This window comes from Tasmannia lanceolata, unplaced genomic scaffold (genome assembly GCF_043159265.1).
Source record: "Tasmannia lanceolata isolate RefF3 unplaced genomic scaffold, GAP_Taslan_0.1 ptg000019l, whole genome shotgun sequence".
Taxonomy (NCBI): Eukaryota; Viridiplantae; Streptophyta; class Magnoliopsida; order Canellales; family Winteraceae; genus Tasmannia; species Tasmannia lanceolata.
The window spans coordinates 1,546,391-1,569,519 of NW_027518696.1; the positions used below are offsets into that span (position 1 = coordinate 1,546,391).

The following is a 23,129-nucleotide window of genomic DNA, read 5'->3' on the forward strand; positions in this document are numbered from 1 at the left end:
ATTCCACCATGCTTCCGCTTCCGTCATCCATCCTTGGCGGCCCACTTCGTGATGGCTTTAGCTCTGGTCTTTTTTCCACAAGTCGCCCCTTCCGTGGCGGCCCACTCCGTGGCAACTTCAGTCATTCTTCATGAGTCGCCCCTTACGTGACTTGAACACAAAACATTATAGCTGCTCCAATACAATGTCTTTCTTAGCGAGCGTGCGTGTGTCTATCCGTCTGAAGTGTTAGGTTCCTAAGCAATACACTAAAAGCTCAAAACCTGATGGAACGCATTAGGTTAGACCCTTTAAACCTGTCACATACTGGGTTGGGTACCACGTAGCCCCATACATAGGCAGGCCCCTACTAGGGACTGCAACTGTTCATCTCAACCATTCCATTCATTCTCAAATGAATTATTCGAAATCCATAAATTCATCCTCATAAATGGACCATAATAGACTGTGATTAATTTAGATTTCACATGTAAAGATAGTGAGAATAATTAGTACCATCAAAACCAAAAAAAGGTCAAGTAAGGTTATTTTCGTCATTTTCAATTAGTCGTATCGTTGCTCCTTGGTTTTTTAGGACAAAAAAAAAAGGGCAGTGATATATCCACGTGAAGGGTTTTTGATCATCTTACATGTAACTTTAGAACGCCCCTTTTGGACGATCTCAGGCATCCAATATCATTTAGATGATCCTAGCCGTCCACTTTCAGAATTTATACCCGATTGGATGCGCACTGTCCATGAGGCCCAGTTTTACTTTTCACCGTCCATTCAAAAGCTTGTAATCTAACGGTCAGGATCATTCTATAAATGTGAGTTTACAACAGATCACCATATGAAAGGCCAGGATCTCACCATATGAAAGGCCTTGATCATCTAATCAAAGTATAAAAGAAACTCTCTTTGCCCACCACTTTCAAGCTTCTTCTGGAACAGCAGAAAATTCTAAAACCCTAGCTACTGCCATATTTTCCTCAGTGAGAAAAAAACATGAAAATTTCGAGGTTTTTGTTGGAAACTCTGCTTCAGGAATCCAAGGGTTTCAAATCTCTTTCCCATTTTCCGAATCAGAGATGGTTTTTGACTTCTCCATTGCCAAAACCCTCTCTCTCTGCTCTTCGCGCTTTCTCAACCGGTAATTCTCGATTTTTTTAAAAATTGATGTTATTATTCGAATCTTTTTTAAAACACTCGAATTCATATTCGATTATCTTCAAATAGATGATAGTTAGTGATCGATTATTCGGAAACCTAGTTTTTTTTTTTTTTTGGTGGTCATCGAAACCCTAATTATCATTTTAATTGAATTTGATAAAGGAATTTGCTTTGAATTTTGAGAAATTTATGGGGATAATGCTGCTGTGTATTGAATGTTTTGCATAATTTGGGTGAAATGCTGTTTTTTAATTGTTTTTGAAACCAGAGATAAAACTAGAATACATTTCATTGTATATGGTAGTGAAAATTTTGTAGAGATTTTTATTGATGAGTTAGTGTTGTAATTATTCGATTTATTGTTGGGCTTTCTCAAATATTGGAATATTGGCACCAGAAAAAAAAAATAAGAAGGAAAAAAAAGGACAAGACTGGGCTAAAACGTAGGTAACGACATAATCTCTTGTTCCTCATAGAAAAAGAAAAAGAAACTGATATCTATGAGCTATTGTGGGAAATGAAGCTCTGAAAAATTCTTGAGAAACTCATGTTGTTATGTTTACAGTGCAGTAAGCGTTTGTGTGCATAGAATAGGTGGTCTTGCTGTTTTCTACAATTAAACAATGGTCGGTTCTTGTCACTGTCATCTGTTGGATAAATCAAGTTGTTGTAATTTAGTTTCATCTATGGCCCATAAATGATTTTGTTGTCTATATCTGCAGTTTCTCTTTATTTTTGTAATTGTATTTTCCTGGTGTTAATTCCGATGTGGGTATGTTTGTCTTGAAAATCTTCTAAAGCCAGAAGCACAGCCTCAGCTATCGACTGACATTATCAAGATCATGGAACAAAGGCTTTCAGCAATTGAACATAGGAATTCTTATCTTCAAGATCTTATCAATCAGGTAACTAATGTCCCTATATTTCCTGTTTTTGCTTTGGATTACTTTCTAAAAAATGTATGTTTTGTCTCGCTCTTGTTCGACCATTTATTGGGTAAGGATTGAAGATTTTAAGCAGTGGTAGTCTTGCTCCATAAAATGCCTACTCCGTCAATGTGTGTGCATTTTTTCTGTTTCTTTGATCAGCATATTGTTAGTCTTTATATTCACCAAAAGAATGAGAGCCTTCCCTGCTTCGTTCTTTTGCTTCTGAGCTCTAATAAAGATCTTAAGCACTTGTTACTCATGGTCCATAAAATGCCGACTCCGTCAATGTGTGTGATTTTTGCTGTTTCTTTGATCAGTATATTGTAAGTCTTTATATACGCCCAAGGATATTGAGCCTTCCCTTCTTTTTTCTTTTGCTTCTTAGCTCTAATAAAGATTTTAAGCAGTGGTTAGTCATGGTCCATAAAATGCCGACTCTGTCAATGGTGTGCATTTTTGCTTTTTCTTTGATCAGCATATAGTAAGTCTTTATATTCACCTAAAGAATGAGAGCCTTACTTTCTTTGTTCTTTTGCTTCTAAGCACAAATAATTGGTCTTACATGGATCTCTTCTATTTTCAACTTTAATGCGATGCTTTCTGTTAAATATGGTTTCCCATCAGGATATTCTTGAATCTACAGCAAGATTGATCATTTACTTCTTCCATATCTCCAAGCCTAATATGAGTGGTGCATGAATAAGCATAATCAATTTTCTTTAGAGTATCATCTTTTCAGAATATAGATTAACTTGGACTCATGTAAGCGCATGAATGGAAAGAGTAATCACAGTAATATTTTACTTGATAGTTCTTTGCGCTTAATTTTCAAGAGGAAAATGCTTTTACGGTTGCTTCTTTAATCCTATGCAGTTGTTGGCTTCTAGACATGAACGTATTACGCTTTACCCATGTGTCTCCCTACTTGTTATTGCCTCTTGAAAACGCTTGAGTCCAATGAGAATGTTTTTCGTTTTTTTTTTCTAGTTATTTTTTTCTGTTTGGTTTTATTATGAGTTGTTGTCTTGGGATGTTCATTGTTGTCTTTTACATCTTCAACTACAAATTTTTCCACCAAATACTTTTTATTTTTTATTTTTCCCAAACTCTTCTGTAGTACTGTGTCAAGTTCCGTCCGTATTTTGTCCACCTTGTTCTGTTACCCACAGAACTAATTGTGTGTTATATTTTATTGGATTTGTGCTTTCAACCAAAGACAGCCAGCAGCCACAGCAGCAGAGTATTCAAGGGCTAATAAGGAGATAAGGAAACTCAGGAGTTCTATAGATCTCATAAAGGATTTGAGAGCTAAACAGAAGGTACTTACTATTTGTATTTTTTTGTTTTTTTTTCTTGAAAATTACTTACTATTTGTATTCATAGACATGTTTCAGTAATGGAATTACTAAAATTAAAATTGGATATGCATGCTTTAGCATTGCACCCTTGCCTTGAAGAATAGGCGTTAGGCTTTCAAGTTTGATTGAGTCTGGGAGAAATCAGGTTTTCTCTATTACTTGAATGGTTTACTGCTCCCTCTGGCTGCTCAGATTTGGTGAGATTACGATCAATTGAAAGCTACCCTTAGTTTTGGGGAAATTTGCATTCAACCCTGGTCGGATAGTTTTAAATTGATCAACTTTGAACATGGGCTATGAAAATTGAAAACTATCCATCTAATGTATGCCATGATAATGTTTGAGGAGCCAAACAATCGAAGGTTTTCTTAAGAAAATAACATAGGGGTTTAATAATTAATGCCAATGTGGCAATGTGTTATTTATGAAGGTAAAAGGACACTTAAGGGCATGTTAGTTCCAATTAATAATTAATACCAATGTGTTATTTATGAAGGAAAAGGGATACTTAAGGGCGTGTTTGGCAACCATGAAAAAAAATCATGGAATATTTGTCTACCCAAGGTGAGAAAATGCTAGAGAGGGTGGTGGGAGAGAATATTCGTCTACTTTTAGCTTCCTAATCCAGCTAGCTGGAAGGGGTTTTCTACATAACCATGAAATCACAGTTTTACTCACAGTTCACCTGACAAAAATAAAATAAACCGATAATCGTGCAAGAATATGTTGTCAAAAATGAGTTCTTATTTATGTCCAGTAAGACTGCATAAGTTCTAAGTTGTGATATATATATGAGAAAACGGTTCCTACACATGTGTAGAGAGTTCTCTACACACTAGCTTAAAATACAGTGGGGGCCCACATTGTTTGGGTGATCCAAGCCATCCATTTTAAAGGCCCTCACATAGATAGGGTGTCTACAAAAAATCAGATCCATAGGATCATCCCAACCCTACGATTTGTGTAGGTAAAATGGATGTCTTTAAACCTTCACAAATTAGTCCATTTTTTGTCTCCACAGTTCGAATGGTTAGGATGATCCTATGGATCTGATTTTTTGTGGACACCCTATCTATGTGAGGGCCTTAAAAATGAATGGTTTGGATCACCCAAATAATGTGGCCCCCACTGTATTTTAAGCTAGTGTGTAGATAACTTATCTACACATATGTGTAGGAACCGTTTTCTCTCTCTCTCTCTCTCTATATATATATATATATATATATATCTATATATATATATATATATAGTGTTCCTGTGCAGCTGCTCAGATAGCTTATCTGAGCAGCTGCTTCAAAAACTCATGTGGCCCCACATTTTTGGGGTGATCCAAAGCATTCATTTGAAAGGCCCTTCCATGGATAGGGTGTGTACCCTATAGGATCATCCTAACCCAATCAAAGGTGGAGGGGAAAATGGACAGACACTGTTTCTGACCATTTTTTCCCTCCACAAATGGCAGGGTTAGGATGATCCTAAATGGCTCATTTTTGGTACACACCCTATCCATGGAAGGGCCTTCCAAATGAATGCTTCGAATCACCCAAAAAATGTGGGGCCACATGAGTTTTTGAAGCAACTGCTCAGATAAGCAGGAACACTTCTCTCTCTCTCTCTCTCTCTCTATATATATATATATATATATATATATATATATATATATATATATATATATATATGAGAAAACGGTTTCTACACACAAGTGTAGATAAGTTATCTACACACTAGCTTGAAATATTGTGGGGGCCCACATTGTTTAGGTGATCCAAAGCATTCATTTGATGGGCCCTCACATAGATAGGGTGTGCCCAAAAAATCAGCGGGATCATCCTAACCCCTCGAACCGTGGAGGCAAAAAATGGACAGTTTTGTGAAGGTGTATACGCGTCCATTTTACCTCCACAAATCATAGGGTTGGGATGATCCTATGGAGCTGATTTTTTGTGGAGACCCTATCTATGTGAGAGGGCCAATCAAATGAATGGTTTGGATCACCCAAACAATGTGCCCTCCACTGTATTTTAAGCTAGTGTGTAGATAACTTATCTACACTTGTGTGTAGAAACCGTTCTCTCTCTCTCTCTCTCTCTCTATATATATATATATATATATATATATATATATATATATATATATATATATATGTTCTGAAATTTTCTTTCTGCTTAAACAGTATGTGTAAAAAAGTTTGCTCCATTGTGAGCTTGGTGGTGACGGGTTCGAGTCACGGAAACAGCCTCTTTGCAAAGCAGGCGTAAGGCTGCATACATCTAGCCCTCCCCAGACCCCGCAATGGCCGGGGCCTCGTGCACTGGGCCGGCCCTTTTTTTTAACAGTATTTGTGAAAGATACTTCAAAGCCTCTACAAATGTGAATATTCTCACCAAGATTAACGATTCATGTATGGGTTTTCTAAGTCCAATACTGGTACGCTTGCTACCTTCTAAGGAACATGAGGACTGGTACACATGGATGGCCAATTGTAGAGTTGAAAGATCCTATTCCGGCCATCCTTGCCTTACTAGTAGGGATCATTGACCATCTTTCCCAAAACAATCATCCTTGCTATAAAAGTGCTATTGGATGTTCCTACGTCCATAAAAACACTACTCTTCTAGTCTCTTGATGGAATGAAGAACGGCCATCACACTAGTAAATCCACCTAGTTGACTCTATTTAATGTTGTTAGTAGCTAAGATTGGAATGGAAGCACTAATGTTTTTCCTTTTTGTAGGAGATTGATGGATTGAAATCACTGATGACAGAATGTCCTGAAGATAAAGACATGCGCAATATGATAGCCGAAGAGTTGGTTGAAGCCGTGGAGGAGGAAAAAAGATTGCAGCATCTCCTTCTTAAGTCTTTGCTTCCTAAGGATGATGCCGATGAAAGGGACTGCATTTTGGAGGTGAGAGCAGGTAACAAATATTTAGGGATGACACCTTCAATACAATGTGCATCAGTTGTCCACTTTTATTTATTCACACCTCTGTTTGTTGATAAACACTAAGGCCTTGTTCGTTTGAGATTGTGGCGACCGATTGTGAGCCATCCAACCAATTATTGGACTAAAAAATAATGTAATTTTGAGTCCCATAATCGGTTGAGGGGCTCACAATCAGTTGTCATACTCTAAAACGAACAGGGCCTAAGCAATTTCTTATCTACATCATCTGATGTTATTTGTGACAATAATTTGAGGCAGGGACTGGAGGTGAAGAGGCATCTTTGTTTGCAATGGATATATTCAAAATGTATGCTGCTTCTCCCAGTTGCTGGTTCTACTTATTATATAAATTCTTAGCGGTCAATTTCTTGATTGAGGTTGGGGATCATTTCATTTAATTATTACAGGTATGAAAGATACTCACAAAAGAAAGGATGGAAATTTGATCCCATTGATATAACAGAGTCTGATCTTAAAGGATATAAGGTTTGTCTCCTATCCTTACATTTAACTATAGTTTCTCATGGGAATGGACTATGACTTGACGTACACGCTCTCTTGATTAAATATTGCCACTCCTCTCTTTATTTTACATTTTTCTCATTGGTTGGTACAATTCCGATAAGATATCAACAGTCAATCAGAGGGTTATCTAATCATTTTATGGGTTTTAGGATCGTATTAGAGGGATATCCAATTTGTTCTAGCGAACCATGGCGCAACGGTAAGGTTGATCCATTGTGAGCTGGTGGTCACGGGTTCGAGTCACGGAAACAGCCTCTCTGCAAAGCAGGGGTAAGGCTGCGTACATCTAGCCCTCCCCAGACCCCACAATGGCGGGAGCCTCGTGCACTGGGCCGCCCTTGTTTTTATGGTCAGAATTGGATATGAATTTTCTGCAAAAGTTTAAAGTGAGTTATTTGATTGATTTTTACGTGGGTTGTACCCTTTTGAGCAATCTTGGACCTGTTTTTCAGATTTTGGATATCTTATTGTAAAGAAATGAAGTTTTGCTAGTTTGTCATTATTTCTCTACTTTTAGAGTGGTTGGTCATTCATTGTCATTGGTGATATATCATGGCTGTTACTGAGTGCTAGATCATGTCCCATCTCAGTAAGATTTGATCTAACTATTTCCCATGGGAATTCCATTTTCGAATATTTGTTGAAGGAAAATGAAGAACTCTGTTGAAAAAAGAGATGATTCAGTGGGAGATAAACAATGCATGAATAATGGCGTTGATCTTGAACTTAGTCGAACCTTCTGTTGCCAAGAATCTCCATCCACTGTTTAGGGTTGACTCACTGGGAAGAGACATTCAGTCTATGACTCAGGATTTGTGGCACTATGGAGTATGGACGGAGCATTTTATGGTGTCCCTACAAAAGATTTTCAGTGATACATATAAAGGGTTTATGAAACTAATTGTCATCCAATTCTTCATGTGACTTTGTACGGAGTTCAAGTTAGGGCTTATACTTGTTTCCTATCCTTTATGTATCTTAAGTCAATTTACATAAGTTGTCCAGATCTAACTATTTCCCATGGGAATTCCATTTCGAATATTTGTTGAAGCAAAATGAAGAACTCTGTTGAAAAAGAGATGATTCCGTGGGAGATAAACAATGCATGAATAATGGCGTTGATCTTGAACTTAGTCGAACCTTCTGTTGCCCTGAATCTCCATCCATTGTTTAGGGTTGACTCACAGGGAAGAGACATTCAGTCTATGACTCAGGATTTATTGCACTATGGAGTATGGACGGAGCATTTTATGGTGTCCCTACAAAAGATTTACATATAAAGGGTTTATGAAACTCAGAGTGATTGTCATCCAACTCTTCATGTGACTTTGTACGAAGTTCAAGTTAGGGCTTAGACTTGTTTCCTATCCTTTATGTATCTTAAGTCAATTTACATAAGTTGTCCATGGGCTGTACAAAAAATTGTTGGGCATAATATGCACTCCTATAATGTGTATATATTACATAACTCATACAAATCAAGCTAATCCCAATCAAATCCCATGACTTATGTACACCATAGTATGGTGTGTATAAATTGTATATACAGCTACCCTCCATATTCTTCACCCAGCCCCCAATCCCATGCCTTCTTATGGAGCCCTCCCCTTTGTCTTTCCCTTGTTTCTTCCCCAATTTTCTCTCGGTTTTCGAGCGAGTAATTCAAGGAATGGGCAGTTTTATCTTCTTCTTTTTTTATAAAAGAAAGATGTTAATCAACAAATAGACAACTGTGACTGAGTGGATGCAAAGTTGCCCTCTCTCCCCTTTCGTCCTTTCCTCCATCTTCCCTGCCTTTTTTCCCCAAATTTCTCTTGGTTCGCGAGCAAGTAATTCAAGGAGCGGGCATTGCCTATTGAGTAGTAAAATATTCTTCTTCAACATGCATCTGAGTTCTGTTTTCAAAATGATTTTTTTCCAAGAATATGAATTCATATCCTCATTTTTTATTGTTGTCATAGGAGTTAGCAGAAAGGACTAGTTTGACCAGATAACTTTCTATGGCTAGTCCTGCTGTTTAATTATGAAATTTTATTGATATTATTTTCTAGGTTTTTGTTTTTAAAGATATATTGATGATTTATTTTATTTTATTTTCATTAACTAGTATTAGTTATGAAAATTTTGCTACCTGAATTTGAATTGCCAGAAATAATGTTCCTATTGTTGTTACTCCTTCATTTTCAAAAAAAAAATAAAAATGTTGTAACTTCTCATCTATAATTTGCTCTTACAGGAATCTAGCGGGGCAATTTCAGGACCCGGTGTTTATGGGAAACTTAAATTTGAGAGTGGCATTCATAGGGTGCAGGTGCCTCTGAAAATACTTCCTTCAGCTTTTCACAACAACTGTGACGTCCATATGTTGTCCACAGAATTAATTATGACCAAAATGTTCCTTCATTTGCAGCGAGTTCCGGTCACAGAGAAGTCCGGGCGCGTGCATACCAGTGCTGTGTCTGTTGTCATCCTCCCTCAGGCTGACGAGGTGCTTACATCTTTAGCTTCAGATTCTTCAAAATGTTACTTCAAGATTTTTAGCATTTGTTTTCTGCTAGGAGGTCAATATAATAATATAGCCAAGAAATTTTTCTATGGGCTTTCATTATGTTGGCATGGGAACAATGATACTGTTACAGATGGTGTGCTGTTATGCTTATTTGTTCCTCCTGCCATGTACTTTAATTAAACAGAATATGAGAAAACATTTGTGCCTACAGACACTCTATGCTCACCTTACATTTCTATATGAGACAGCTTATTCAGTTCCGTCTTACATATTATTTGCATTTTTTTTCTTGATTTTGTTGGTCTCAAAGTACGACAGGATAAAGGGTTCTGTGGTCTTTTGGGACTTGTGCAGGTTGATGTACAACTGCGTAATGAGGATTTGAGAATCGATACGTACAGATCTGGTGGATCAGGAGGTCAGCATGCAAATACCACAAACAGTGCTGTTAGGATAACTCACATTCCATCTGGGATTACAGTTGCAATACAAGACGAGCGGTCACAGCATATGGTAAGAGATGCTTGATTCATGCACAGCTCACTTATCTTCTCAAGTATAAACATTTAGATTGAGTTGACACATTTTGTGGCTACGCAACCATATCCACTAGAATAATTCTTGGATATGCATATGGTAAATTTATGTTACACAGTCCTTCAATAAGATATACTTGAGGAGCTATTCCTGCTCCTAGTCTCAGCCGTTGGCACGCGGATTTCAATTATCAATGTATCCGACATGCCAAAACACCTTATTTCTTGTTTCAGTTTGATAAGCACCATTTCTCAGAAGTAACTAAACGATTGAAGTTGCAAAACATGAAACTCCCCAGATTAGTGTTCTCTCAAATAATACTTCAATCAACAATTTCTTTTTTAAAATATGATATATATATATATATATATATATATATATATTGTAAATCATACGAAGATTACATAAGGTAGGGACCAGGAGTCCCTCTATGTTTTACAACGTATGGGATCCAGAAGATCATCCCCCGGCCAAAAGAAAAAAACAAAAAGTCCTTAAGTCACTTCATAATCATCCCATACTTGAGTTAGATCCTTCTGAAGCTATCACCGTCCAAAAATCAAAATGCCTCTATTCCAAGATTCAATCAACAATAAAAATTGATGACCAGATCTTGTCGTTTTGGTAGATGGGCTGTTGTTAAGGAAGTTTAAGGAAACCAAAGTCTTGTCTTGTCACCCATGTAGGACTTACCATCACTATGGTGGACAAGGATCACCAATAGAAACGTTGTGTTATTTGGTTCTAGCAAGGGATTGTTTTCCATGTCTCATGCTAGCATTCTGTGATGTGTGAAGGTTAACACATTATTATTTTTTTCATCAATTTGTGGGTTCTTGACAGAACAAGGCCAAAGCGCTGAAACTGCTATGTGCGAAGTTATACGAAATCGAAAGGATTAGAATTCAGAGGGACAGATCGAAACTCCGAACAGATCAGGTATTATGATCTGCTCTGTCACTGTTTTGGTTCCTGTTTTTGAGTTATGGGTTCATGATATTATTTTGAATGAATAGATTGGAAGCGGCGACAGGTCCGAACGCATCCGTACATACAATTTTCCACAGGGACGTGTGACCGATCATCGGGTTGGAATCACTCTCCATTCTATAGATGAAGTGATGGAGGGAGAGAGCCTGGATGACTTCATCGATGCTCTTCTTTTACAGCAGGAGATGGATGCAATCGCATCATTCAGCTCCTTGTAGATGTAGAAATGTAGCTTATTTGATGTCTTTTTCTTATATATTTATTTTGTTAACTAGAATGAGCAGTAGGTCTTGGAATTCTCTTCATTTTGTGCTTACAGATATGAATAAGCTGGCCATGTTTGGATGCCATGAAAATTTTTTCCATGGAATTTTAGTTTACCAAGGGTTGTGAGAGGGTTAGGAAGGGTTGGTGAATGAGAGATGAGAGGGTGAGAAAGGCTGAAAAACAAGGAAAAGAAAAACTCTTGAGGGGCCATTTGGATACGCTAGGTCTTTTAACTGAAATGCATCAATCCGCAATATTAGTACCCACCCTACATTCCCAGTGGTTAATGATGCACGTAAGTATGATGTTATTGAGCTATGCAGCTCTTTTATGTGGAGCGTTATTATCAGTAGCTTTTAGAATCCAGGATTTCTTCAAAATTGGATACACGGACCAGCCGTCGTTTTCCGTCAGCAAGAGAGTAGCAAATCCTCCCACATTAAAATCCAAGAAACGCTGTCAGGACAGCATACACCAACTTAATCAGGCACCATCTTTTACACTGTTTTCAAACTAAAATCCTGGATTCTAAAATCCGCGTATCCAATCTGCCCCTAAATCTAAATACAATTTATTCCCCTGCTTTTTAGCTACTTCTTTTCCTCAACTTAGTTTCTTCATGCCTATTAATCTCCTACCCTCGCAAGCCCTCTCTCATCACTTGGTGAACTAATATTCCATAGAAAAACAATTCATGGTTGCCAAACATGGTATCACAATAACTTGCCTGTTGTATAACAATATTTTAAAAATAAGAAAATGATATGGAGAGCGAGATGGAGAGACCAACAATGAGAATGTACCATGTGTACAATAAAAAATTACTTTTTTGTTGATTTTCCTAAACTCAAGGCATGCTCATGTCACTTGTGATCTTTTAGCGAGAACCCATTGGTTCGGTCCCCTGCTCGGTGGTACTCTCAGTCTCTGCAGTATTACTTGTGTCACTGGCCATTTTATTTTACAGGCTGCAATCTCAAGGGATTGTAGACCTTCCAAAGTTTTTTCTATGGGCCTGCTTTTATTCACCACATGAATGGAAGGTAGATTGGAATTGGAAAGGGACTCCTCTAAAACAGTCTTCTGGGCTAAAGGGATTAGGACGTTCAATGGAGACTCAGCTTATCTTACGTATGAGATAAAATATGCGTTTGTTTGGTTTTTGTTCCTTTTCTCTCATTCCTAGAAGTTTTGGACTCAAAACTCAAAACAAACAGGACCTTAACTAACTGAGAAATGTGGGATATTCACATGGATAATATAAGAGGGATTTACAGAAAACTGAGGATAGCAAAACACCAGCTTAGAGAGCTTTCACAAAATTCAATCTCACTCAGAGGCACGGTTGTGATCTTGAACACCAAAAGTGATAGGAATCAACTTGATCAAGCAAAATCCTAGTGCTGTTTCCCTACTGAGTAATTTCAAAAGCGGCCATATTTTCCTCAAAAAAATCCACAAAACTCTCAAAAGACCCATCACCCTTAAAAGAGATCCAAGAAACATGGCTCAGAAAGGGACATTAGAAATTGTCAAAAAAGAAGAAGAAGGGACAATAGAATGTAGGAACACTGCATTCTCTTTGCAAGAGCCCTTTCTATAATCCACGTTATCCACTGAAAGTCTTACAGACCGTGATTTTACAAATTTTCACCAAAATTTCCAGCCAACACAACTGTTTCTGCTGTTTACACCTAAATGTTTCTGTTTACATGGCGACTGAAACCAAAATTTAAAACCTTGGTAACCACATGAAAGGATCTCTACGTTAAATCCCTGTAATGACAAGAATTATACATGTGTGTTATGGTCTAGTGCCATACCTTCTCTTTCCTCTTCGAGCTTAAAGAAAATAGTTCAAACAACAAAATCACCAACAGAAGCCAAATTGAATGAACTGGTAAAATACCTACCACTGCTTTTTAGAGTTTTCACAACATAACTGAAGGCAATAGCTAGATTTTCCAGGCACAGTTCATGTGTTTGTGGTAATATATAGCTTTTTCATCCAACCGAACATTTAAGGGTACCTTTAGAAAGAAATTATAAGATAGCACAAAACCTTTGGCAAATGGATCTTCTTTGAGCACCATTCAACTGAAATATGGACCAGCCTAAGATGTAAAGAACAAAACAGGAATATCAATGTGTATGGTATCTTTCTCTGACCAAACTGCAAGCTATACAAGTAACTGCATGAGCCATGTTCCCCATATTTCAAGAAAGCATCACTAACTGTATCTTTGTGTCTGCACAAGCTTTTCCCCAGATGGGAATGTCCGAGATATTCAAATCTACTGTCATCAGATTGTTGAGATGGGGTAATAACTGATAACAAGAACCGACATTACTGCACCTGGTGAAGATTCAGGTAGCAAGTTTCATCTGAATATGAAATTAAAATTGTGATTTCGGATGGAACATTGTTATCTAAGTATTTTTTTTTTTATTTTTTTGATAAAAAAATTGGCGCCCATTGCACCGGGATTTGTTATTCACCCAAGTTGCTAGCTGGAGTTGGTGCCTGAACTCGCGGGGAAGTAATGGGCACGGAACTTGCAATCCTAGATGTGAGGGGGCGTCACTAGACGCTAGTGTCCCCACCCCAGAATAATAATTGACAACTTACACACCAGTTGTGCTGCTTTGCAGGTACGGTTCTCCACAATGATCCTTCCACACGTTCACCTACGAAAACCTTGTTACGACTTCTCCTTCCTCTATATGATAAGGTTCAGTGGACTTCTCGCAACATCATGGACGGCGAACCACCCATGTCGCCGCAATCCGAACACTTCATCGGACCATTCAATCGGTAGAGCGACGGGCGGTGTGTACAAAGGGCAGGGACGTAGTCAACGCGAGCTGATGACTCACGCTTGCTAGGAATTCCTCGTTGAAGACCAACAATTGCAATGATCTATCCCCATCACGATGAAATTTTCAACGATCCTGTCGGCCAAGGCTATAGACTCGTTGAATACATCAGTGTAGCGTGCATGCGGCCCAGAACATCTAGGGCATCAGAGACCTGTTATTGCCTCAAACTTCCGTGGCCTAAACGGCCATAGTCCCCTCTAAGAAGCTGACCGTGGAGGGTGACCTTCACATAGCTAGTTAGCAGGCCTCGGCCTCGTTCGTTAACGGAATTAACTAGACAAATCGCTCCACCAACTAAGAACGACCATGCATCACCACCCATAGAATCAAGAAAGAGCTCTCAGTTTGTCAATCCTTACTATGTCTAGACCTGGTAAGTTTCCCCGTGTTGAGTCACTCCAGGTGGTGCCCTTCCGTCAATTCCTTCAAGTTTCAGCCTTGCGACCATACTCCCCCAGAACACAAAAACTTTGTTTTCTCATAAGGTGCCAACAGAGTCCTAAAAGCCATCCGTTGATCCTTGGTCGGCATCGTTTATGGTTGAGACCGTGATGATATCTGATCGTCTTCGAGCCCCCAACTTTCGCTCTTGATTAATGAAAACACCCTTGGCAAATGCTTTCACAGTTGTTCGTCTTTCATAAATCCAAGAATTTCACCTCTATGAAATACGAATGCCCCCGACTATCCTTGTCGATCATTACTCCGATCCCGAAGGCCAACATAATTGGATCAAAATCATGTGATGTTATCCCATGCCAATGAAACATCCTTGGCAAATGCTTTCACAGTTGTTCATCTTTCATAAATCCAAGAATTTCACCTCTATGAAATACGAATGCTCCCGACTATCCTTGTCAATCATTACTCTGATCCCGAAGGCCAACATAATAGGATCAAAATCATGTGATGTTATCCCATGCTAATGTATACAGAGCCTGGGCTTGCTTTGAGCACTCTAATTACTTCAAAATAACAGCATCGGAGGCACGGCCCGGCCAATTAAGGCCAAGAGCACGTCGCCGGTAGAAGGGACAACGCAACCCATGCACACCCAGAGGCGGACCGATCGTTCGATCCCAAGGTCCAACTACGAGCTTTTTAACTGCAACAACTTAAATATATGCTATTGGAGCTGGAATTACCACAGCGGCTGGCACCAAACTTGCCCTCTAATGGATCCTCGTTAAGGGATTTAGATTGTACTCATTCCAATTACCAGACTCGAAAAGCCCGGCATTGTTATTTATTGTCACTACGTCCCCATATCAAGATTGGGTAATCAGCGCGCCTGCTGCCTTCCTTGGATGTGATAGCCATTTCTTAGGCTCCCTCTCCGGAATCAAACTCTAATTCTTTGTCACCCGTCGCCACCATAGTAGGCCACTATCCTACCATCGAAAGTTGATAGGGCAGAAATTTGAATGATGCGTCGCTAGCACGAGGGTCGTGCGATCCGTCGAGTTATTGATTCATCAGAGCAATAGGTAAAAGCCTATGTTGACCTTTTATCTAGTAAATGCATCTCTTCCAGAGGTCGGGGTTTGTTGCACGTATTAGCTCTAGAATTACTACAGTTATCCAAGTAGTAGACACCATCAAACAAACTATAACTGATTTAATGAACCATTCGCAGTTTCACAGTCTGAATTAGTTCATACTTACATAGGCATGGCTTAATCTTTGAGACAAGCATATGACTACTGGAAGGATCAACTTGGTAGCATTCCTCCACGGAAACTGACCACTTTTGATGTAATCCTGAAAGGAATTACAGTAAGAAGCAAAAGAAAAAGGATAAATCAATCTCTGATGGATCAGAACTTCTTCGGAAAACCTAGTAACACGTTAGATTTCCCTAAAATATTCCAAGAAATCAGATTAACAATGAACAATCAAGCAAATCACAATCAATATGTGCTTAGATACTTAGTAGAACATTAAGAGATCAAAGCCAAGAGGAATTCATAGATCTAAAATTTCTAAAGAGAAGAAATTTTATTTCTTATCTCCAAATCAAAGAAAAACAGTCAAAAACTATTATTACCGTCAGTTTCTAGGCTTTTATGGCCTCAATCACAAAATAGCAAGCTCAAATAAAAATTAGAAATCCCAAACCAACTAGGAAAGCAAAAAATCTGTCTAAAAAATAAAATAGGAAAGTAAATAAAACTGGAAAGCTATGGGAAACAGCTAGGAAAGAAATCATGCTCGGATCCTGGTGCTCCGTGGTCGCCTAACCCGGTCCAACTCATCCCAAAAGTCCTCGGCAAGGTCCTGGCTTGCATCATCCTCCCCGGGTTGGAAAGAATTCGCCCTCGAATTCGGCTTGTCTTCTGAAGAATCTCCATGATATGGCACGAGGTGTTTCACATTGAACACATCATGCGTCCTGATGTGGCTGGGAAGCTTGAGCCTATGTGCATTGTCATTAATCTTCTCCACAATCTCGCAAGGCCCAATCTTTCGTGGACTAAGCTTGTTGTACTCACCAGCGGGTACTCTATCTTTAGTTAGCACGGCCCACACATAATCTCCAACATCAAATACAACTCGCCTACGATGCTGATCAGCCTTCTCCTTGTAGTGTTTACTAGTTTTCTCCAGCTTCTCTCGAACATTTTCCAGAAAAGGGTGTCATTATCAACATTAGGGTGTCCAGAAAAATTTGGAAATCTGCTTGGTTGCCACATGCCTCCAAGCAAAAAAAATGTATTTTTCTTCAACCTTATGGTGCTTTGCAGCATCGAAATCCCGAGAGACTATCAGATAAGTTTCAAAAGTAATAATTGTATGCCTGATGACGTTTTCACTCCTTACACTTTTTTTTTTTTGAATGGTTCCCTGTGCAACTTGGGTAAGGTTGGGTCGGGTTGAGCTTTTGGTAAAAAATGAATTGAAATCAACCCGAACCCGACCCGATTTTAGGGCGAAGATATTTCCTACCCCCCACCCGCGTTACGCATGCGCCCCCTTGCCAACTTTTCACGTCAAATCTCAATGCAGGGGAGTAAAAATATCATCTCTCCGATTTTAAGGTAAAAACTTAACCCGAAATCCCAAAAATCAACCCGAGTTGCACCCCTCTCCTCCTCCTTAGCCCTTTTTTTTTTTTTTTTGGTAGGTAGCTTAGCCTTTTCTCTTTCTCATTTCCTCTCTCCCACCCTTTTCTTTCTATATTAGTAACGACACCCCCTCCCACTGCTCTACAGGGTTGGCAACCAAACACTACTTATCACTATTGTACTAGATAAATTGAAATTCAAGGCAAATCAAATGTTTGTCTCCTCCGTGTGACTCATTATACGGCATACAAGGTATAAGTAGTAAATCTCAGGTAAAATCTCATAGCAGCCAATCGTATTTTAGTAAATCTCAGCCTTGCAAGGAGAACAACTCAAAGCCTCAGAGGCTGAGAGAGACGAAACAAAGAGCAAGTTCGAAGCTCCAAACTCTCCACCCAAAAGGAAAACAAAGACCCATGTCTGTAACGATGGAGACATTGATTTTCATTTTCCCCAAATCCCTAAATCAAAATCCTTTCCAATACAAGCAGGTCAGCGATTTTGTCTTCTTCTCTTTCTTACTTTTAGAGAAAAAGAAATAATGGCATCAAAGCTCCTTCCTTTAATTATCCCCAAGAATTTTCCCAGGTGGGTTTTTCCAAATTCATATATTTCTTCGATTTCATGCGCTGCCCACATTCAAATTCCTCATGAAAACGATCAAAACACATCTGATTCCACCGAATTTGAATCCACCGTTCGTTTTCTTAAGAACAAGCTCTGCCCTGATAACCTAATCACGATATTGGATTCTATAAACGACTTGAACTCAGCTGTTAGGGTTTTCAAGTGGGCTTCTTCCCAAAAAAGGTTTCGTCAGACCGACGAGACGTATTCTCGGATTATTTTGAAGCTAGGGTTTGCTGGGAATCTTCATGAAATGGAGTTATTTTTGAATGAGATGATAAAGGTATCACGCCCAATTATAGAGGAACCTTTTGTTTTCTTGATTGAATCGTTTTGTAAGAATCATAGGCTGAGTGCAGCACTTAGGGTTTTTGAGATTATGAATTTGGGAAACTGTAGACCATCAATTTTGACATGTAATATGTTGTTAAATGCTCTTGTTAGGGAAATGAGTGATTTTCAGTCTGTTTTACGAATTTATAAGGAAATGGTGAAAGCTGGTATTGTTCCTGATGTTGAAACCTTGAATTATGTCATAGAGGTCCTGTGTGAGACTGATAGAATTGATGCCGCGCTTGACCAATTTCGTAGAATGAACAAAAAGGGGTGTGCACCTAATAGTAGGACCTTTAAGATACTTATAAGTGGTCTTTGCACAAGAAACCGGGCAGACGAATCGATGGAAATTTTAGAAGAGATGTTTGAGATTGGTTGTAGATTGGATCTTGAATTTTTTAACAGTATCATACCTTTGTTATGCATGGTTAATAGATTTGATGAGGCAATTAAGTTGTTTAGGATGATGCAAGATTCTGGTCTTTTGCCAGATTTAGTAGTGTTTGGCACTTTGATTGAATGTTTTTGTGAGAGTCTACGTTTGGATGATGCAATTAAGCTTCTTTTGGAGATGATAGAAACTGGTCTTATTCCCGTGGAAGCTATGTATGTGGATATTGTGAGTGGTTACTGTAAATTAGAAAAGTTCAGTGATGCTATGGTCTTCTTGGATGAGAGTTCTGTTTTAGATGTTGCGCCTTACAATGCCTTGCTCAAAGGTTATTGTAATGTGGGTAGATTTTCTGAGGCAAATGATTTTCTTGGGAAGATGATCAAGAGGGATTTATGCAATAACCTTTCTTGGAATATCTTGATTGGAGGGCTTTGTAAGAATGGGGAGATTGAAAAGGCTTTTGAAGTTCTCAATAGGATGATTGTTTCTTCTTATATTCCTGATGATTCCACTTATTCTGCTCTTATCATTGGGTGCTGCAAAGTGAGCAGATACAAAAATGCTTTGGAACTCTTTCATCAGGTTTGTATTAAAGACTGGTGTTTGGAATCGGCGTCTTACTCTAACCTTATTGAAAGTCTTTGTGGTTCAAAGAATATTCTAGAGGCTGCTGAAGTGGTCCGTTATATGTCTGGTAAAGGATGCAGTCTTGATACTTCCTCTTTCAATCCATTGATTAGTGGGCTTTGTTTGATGGGAAAAGTGGATGAAGCTATCCGTTTACGATCCTTTGCATTTTGGAGTGGTACTTCCTCTTCTCATGTCACATACACTACAGTTATGCTTGGGTTGTGCAAGTTAAACAAAGCAAAGGATGTCTTAGTGCTTCTCTCACAGATGTTGGTAGAGGGATGCACTTTAGATGGGATTGCTTACTGTGCCTTAATAAATGGCATGTGTGCTGAGAACAGGGCAAAGGATGCCGCTCTATTTCTTGATCAAATGGTTAGTGACGGTTTTGTTCCCAATTCAGAGACACTAAATACGTTGCTGTCTTGTATGGCTAATCGTTCTCAATTGCATATGGTGGTGCATAGTTTAGATAAAATTATGTCTGAAAAGGGGGTTCTTAGTCCCACTCTGTATAACATTGTTATTAACGGCCTCTGGAAGGAGGGTCAGAGACACGAGGCTTGCAAATTTTTGGACCGAATGGTGGAAATGGGGTGGTTACCTGATGCTGTCACTCATGGGTTGTTGATTGGGAATATTGCTCGTAAAGAAATGAATGTGGTAATAAAAGCATTTGAAGGTGATGGTGTTAGTGATAAAGTTAGCAACATCTTGGCTGAGGGACTGGAATATACAAATGACCCAATACTTGACGAATAGTTTGAAAATGTGCACCGGAATCATTATTCTTATGATGATATTTTTCATGCGTAAGCATGATGTAGCTTAAAGATCTACATCTTGTGGACTACTGGTGTATTGACCCCATCCCTTTAAGAGTGTTCTATACTATATTTCAGTTTGTAGACACCCCATTTTGTCAAGATCGTACTAATGGTAGGGAGCCGCGAGGCGTGATTGCGAGGGGGACGACCCCCGGATCGCAGGATCCACACAGTTTTAGAATGATTTGGTAATTAGCTTGTTTTTATGTCGCGGTCATGATCAACAATAGATAGACCATCTTTTCATCTGACTGGTGATCTGAGCTTGCCCATAGCATTGAGCATCTTGGTGTTCCTTGCTAACCTGCACATAGTTTCATGACTTTCTATGGAACATAAGAATCAGACATATACCACAATGGTAGTATATTTATCCTCAGAACTAGCGATTTACCAAAGATTGTTGAACTTGCAACATCAAACGTCTGAGTTGCCCGGTTTCTCCTTTTCTCCGGTCCAATGAAGCTGCAGAAACTGCTTTGACCACCTACTTTATTCGACCTTCAGGAGTTCATGGGTGAAAGATCTTGTTAACTTACGAGGTTAGTACTTCTCATCAAGAGTCCATGTGCTTCTTCTTCTTTTTTTCCAGTTTTGCACATGCTAATCTATGGAATGTTCTGATTAGAAGCAAAAACAATTTTTTTTCAGGACATTGAGGCACATTGGTGCTATGTTCTGCTTTGAGCACCTAAGTTAATAGGCTGGCTGGAGTTTCCTTTTCCGTTTTCAATTTTACAAATGATACAAGCATGTAATCAATGGGAATATTGGGATCTATTTACATTCTTTCTTGTATTGTTCTTTCATGGAAATTTTGGAAATTGATGATATTTGATGAGTTAAATATACTTATTCTTGTTTGTCATGTATCTTTCCTTTCAAAACTTTCTTCTTCTTCTTTTTTGTACTCCTATTTAAAATTGCACCATGAAGCATCTGAGATACTTCTACAGTTTCTCTCGATCCTTTTACTCCTATGGTATCCACGCAAATGATTCTCAAATCCAATTCTGTTCTGAACTGTTAGGGCCTGTTTGGATACCTCATATTTTGTTTTGGATTTGGAATTGAGTTTTGAATACAAAATGAATAGATTCACCAGCTCATGTTGAGGGGGAGAGAGAGGGAAGGGGGTACTTCCTACTGGAGGGGAGAGGTTGAGAAGCAAAGAGGTTGAAGGAAACTGCCAGATCTGTGGATTTCCAATTACTTATTTCCACAGCATATTTGGAAATCTGATTTTTTTCATTGTCAGTCGCTGATTTGGAAATCAAAGGATTTGATCCAGATCGAAATCACGACACAAAAGGGCTGCAAATGTGAGAAATCCAAATCAAAATCTTCTCGGCATCCAAATGGGCCCTTAGTGATATGCAAGAGTTAAATTCATGCAATGTTTATACTTATTATGATTTCAGGTTCAACAATATTTTGTCTATGTTTTAGGTTTATTAACTAGGGTTTAAAAATATCTCTCCAGCAGGTGTGAGTATGCATGCATTCAGAAAGAACAGAACATGTACATTTACGTGCAGGCATGCTTTTAAATTTCCATCGAAACCGACATGAAACAACCGAAATGTTTCTGTTTCTGTTTCCGTTTCCGTTTCCATTCCCGCCGAAACAAATACCAAAAGCTGAAATGTATACCGAAAACAAAATTGTAAGTACATCAGTATGTCTTACATAATTATATATTGTATTTGTATAAATTATATGTGAAATATAGTATGTACTGTATTATCAGACATGCGCAACAATGCATGTCACTAAGTGTTCAATGCTATTTAACCTAATAGATGCTATGAAACCAATATATTAAAACTGGTTTTTAGGGCATATACTCTAACAATAATGGCTGAGGTTTTTTCCTAGTAGGATTTACTCTTTTGGTTGGGCTTCTTGTATGCACGAGGGAGGCAGTTTATTTAACACTCCTCTCTTCAGTGTTTACTTTCTAACCTATTTTCACCATAAACTCCTCCCACAGCTAAATGCTTAAGCCATACCATCTCTTATTTAGGTAAAAGATGACTCAACCAATATGGGTTCAACAATGCCATTGTCATACCTGCCCTTAATTGTAGGTGGGGTATATGGCTTCTCCACGCCAAGTCAGCTCTTGACACCAGTCATAAGTCAACTGATGACACCAATCATCCTTCCAATGTGTGCACATGTATAAGATAAATAATTCAATAAAAACTTTATAAACAAAAATTGGGACTTACTAGGCAATTCAAACTATCACTGGATGGTTAAGAATGCAATAAAAACTTTATGAGAAAAAAAATAAAGGAAGTTCATGGCATTTCAAATGATCACTGGGTGGTTAGGATCGTGTGGTGTTGCGCGCCCAAACTCACATCAGCTAGAGAATTATTTTGCAAATTAAGGTATATAGGTAAAAATCCCTAAAAATAACAGACATTTGGTCTATGTTTGGCAACCATGATTTTTTTTTCATGGAATGTTAGCTTACCTAATGGTAAGGTAGGGCAGGAGAGACCTAAGATGGACAGAGTGAGGACTGAGGAGAGGGTGAGAAATGGCTGAAAAACAAGGAAAAAAGAAAATTCCACTCAAAATACAGTTTATTTTTCCTTATTTTTACTCACTTCCCATCCTCTCCAAACACATGCCCTCTCAAGATTCTCCTCCCACCCTTCCTACCCTTCTCTTGACGCTTGGTATTATTCCATGGAAAAAAAAATTCTTAGCTGCCAAAGGCCCAAAGCTGGCCATACTGTCAGGATTGACAATCCAAGCATGACTAGAAATCACATTGACCATACGATTCTAACCATCCAGTGGAAATATTTCTTACAATATCAATCGTATACTATTTCTTAAGGGGAGATGATTTTTTCACCCCCTTGTAGGATAATACGCCCACCTTTTAAAGTCTGCCCACAATTCACATTAACAGAGGGCGCATTATCCTACCCGTGGGGAGGGGGTGAAAATCATCTTCTTTCCTAATATATAAATGACATCATGGCTTATGCAGACATGTAATGGTGTTTTATTCTTCTCATCAGAAGTTGAATGGGATATATTTTCCATAGTAAGTATCAAATAAAGCATTGGAAAGCCAATACCACCAAAGGAAGAAAGCAAATTGTAAGCCAGAGTTCATGCAACAAAACTTCC

The 23,129-nt window shown here is 38.6% G+C and overlaps 2 protein-coding genes across 7 annotated transcripts; both read left to right on the forward strand.

Annotated features, from left to right (window-relative positions):
- The first annotated feature begins 902 nt into the window (after nt 1-902).
- LOC143853141 (peptide chain release factor 1, mitochondrial-like) lies at nt 903-11,312 on the forward strand. Of its 5 annotated transcripts, none has more exons than XM_077362875.1 (11): nt 909-1,132; nt 1,957-2,057; nt 3,302-3,400; nt 6,174-6,357; nt 6,645-6,693; nt 6,794-6,872; nt 9,148-9,222; nt 9,322-9,399; nt 9,775-9,933; nt 10,801-10,896; nt 10,974-11,312. In XM_077362875.1, the coding sequence occupies exons 1-11, from the start codon at nt 988-990 to the stop codon at nt 11,163-11,165; spliced, it is 1,257 nt and encodes a 418-aa protein (XP_077218990.1). In that variant the 5' UTR covers nt 909-987; the 3' UTR covers nt 11,166-11,312. The 5 variants fall into 5 exon arrangements, 4 of the variants coding, with proteins under 4 accessions (XP_077218990.1, XP_077218991.1, XP_077218992.1 ...); XM_077362876.1 differs by having other exon boundaries at nt 910-1,132; nt 1,953-2,057; nt 3,298-3,400; XM_077362877.1 differs by having other exon boundaries at nt 992-1,132; nt 1,953-2,057.
- A 6,071-nt stretch (nt 11,313-17,383) lies between these two features.
- Nucleotides 17,384-21,632, forward strand: LOC143853344 (uncharacterized). Of its 2 annotated transcripts, none has more exons than XM_077363084.1 (2): nt 17,384-20,515; nt 21,457-21,632. In XM_077363084.1, the coding sequence occupies exon 1, from the start codon at nt 17,701-17,703 to the stop codon at nt 19,906-19,908; it is 2,208 nt and encodes a 735-aa protein (XP_077219199.1). In that variant the 5' UTR covers nt 17,384-17,700; the 3' UTR covers nt 19,909-20,515; nt 21,457-21,632. The 2 variants fall into 2 exon arrangements, with proteins under 2 accessions (XP_077219199.1, XP_077219198.1); XM_077363083.1 differs by lacking the exon at nt 21,457-21,632 and adding an exon at nt 20,625-20,820.
- Nucleotides 21,633-23,129: the final 1,497 nt, after the last annotated feature.

Coding starts and splice junctions, on each gene's coding strand:
- LOC143853141 (XM_077362875.1), top strand. CDS start 988: ATGAAAATTTCGAGGTTTTTGTTGGAAACTCTGCTTCAGGAATCCAAG. Junction 1,133..1,956: donor TCTTCGCGCTTTCTCAACCG/GTAATTCTCGAT, acceptor TTCTAAAGCCAG/AAGCACAGCCTCAGCTATCG. Junction 6,694..6,793: donor GCAATGGATATATTCAAAAT/GTATGCTGCTTC, acceptor TAATTATTACAG/GTATGAAAGATACTCACAAA.
- LOC143853344 (XM_077363084.1), top strand. CDS start 17,701: ATGGCATCAAAGCTCCTTCCTTTAATTATCCCCAAGAATTTTCCCAGG.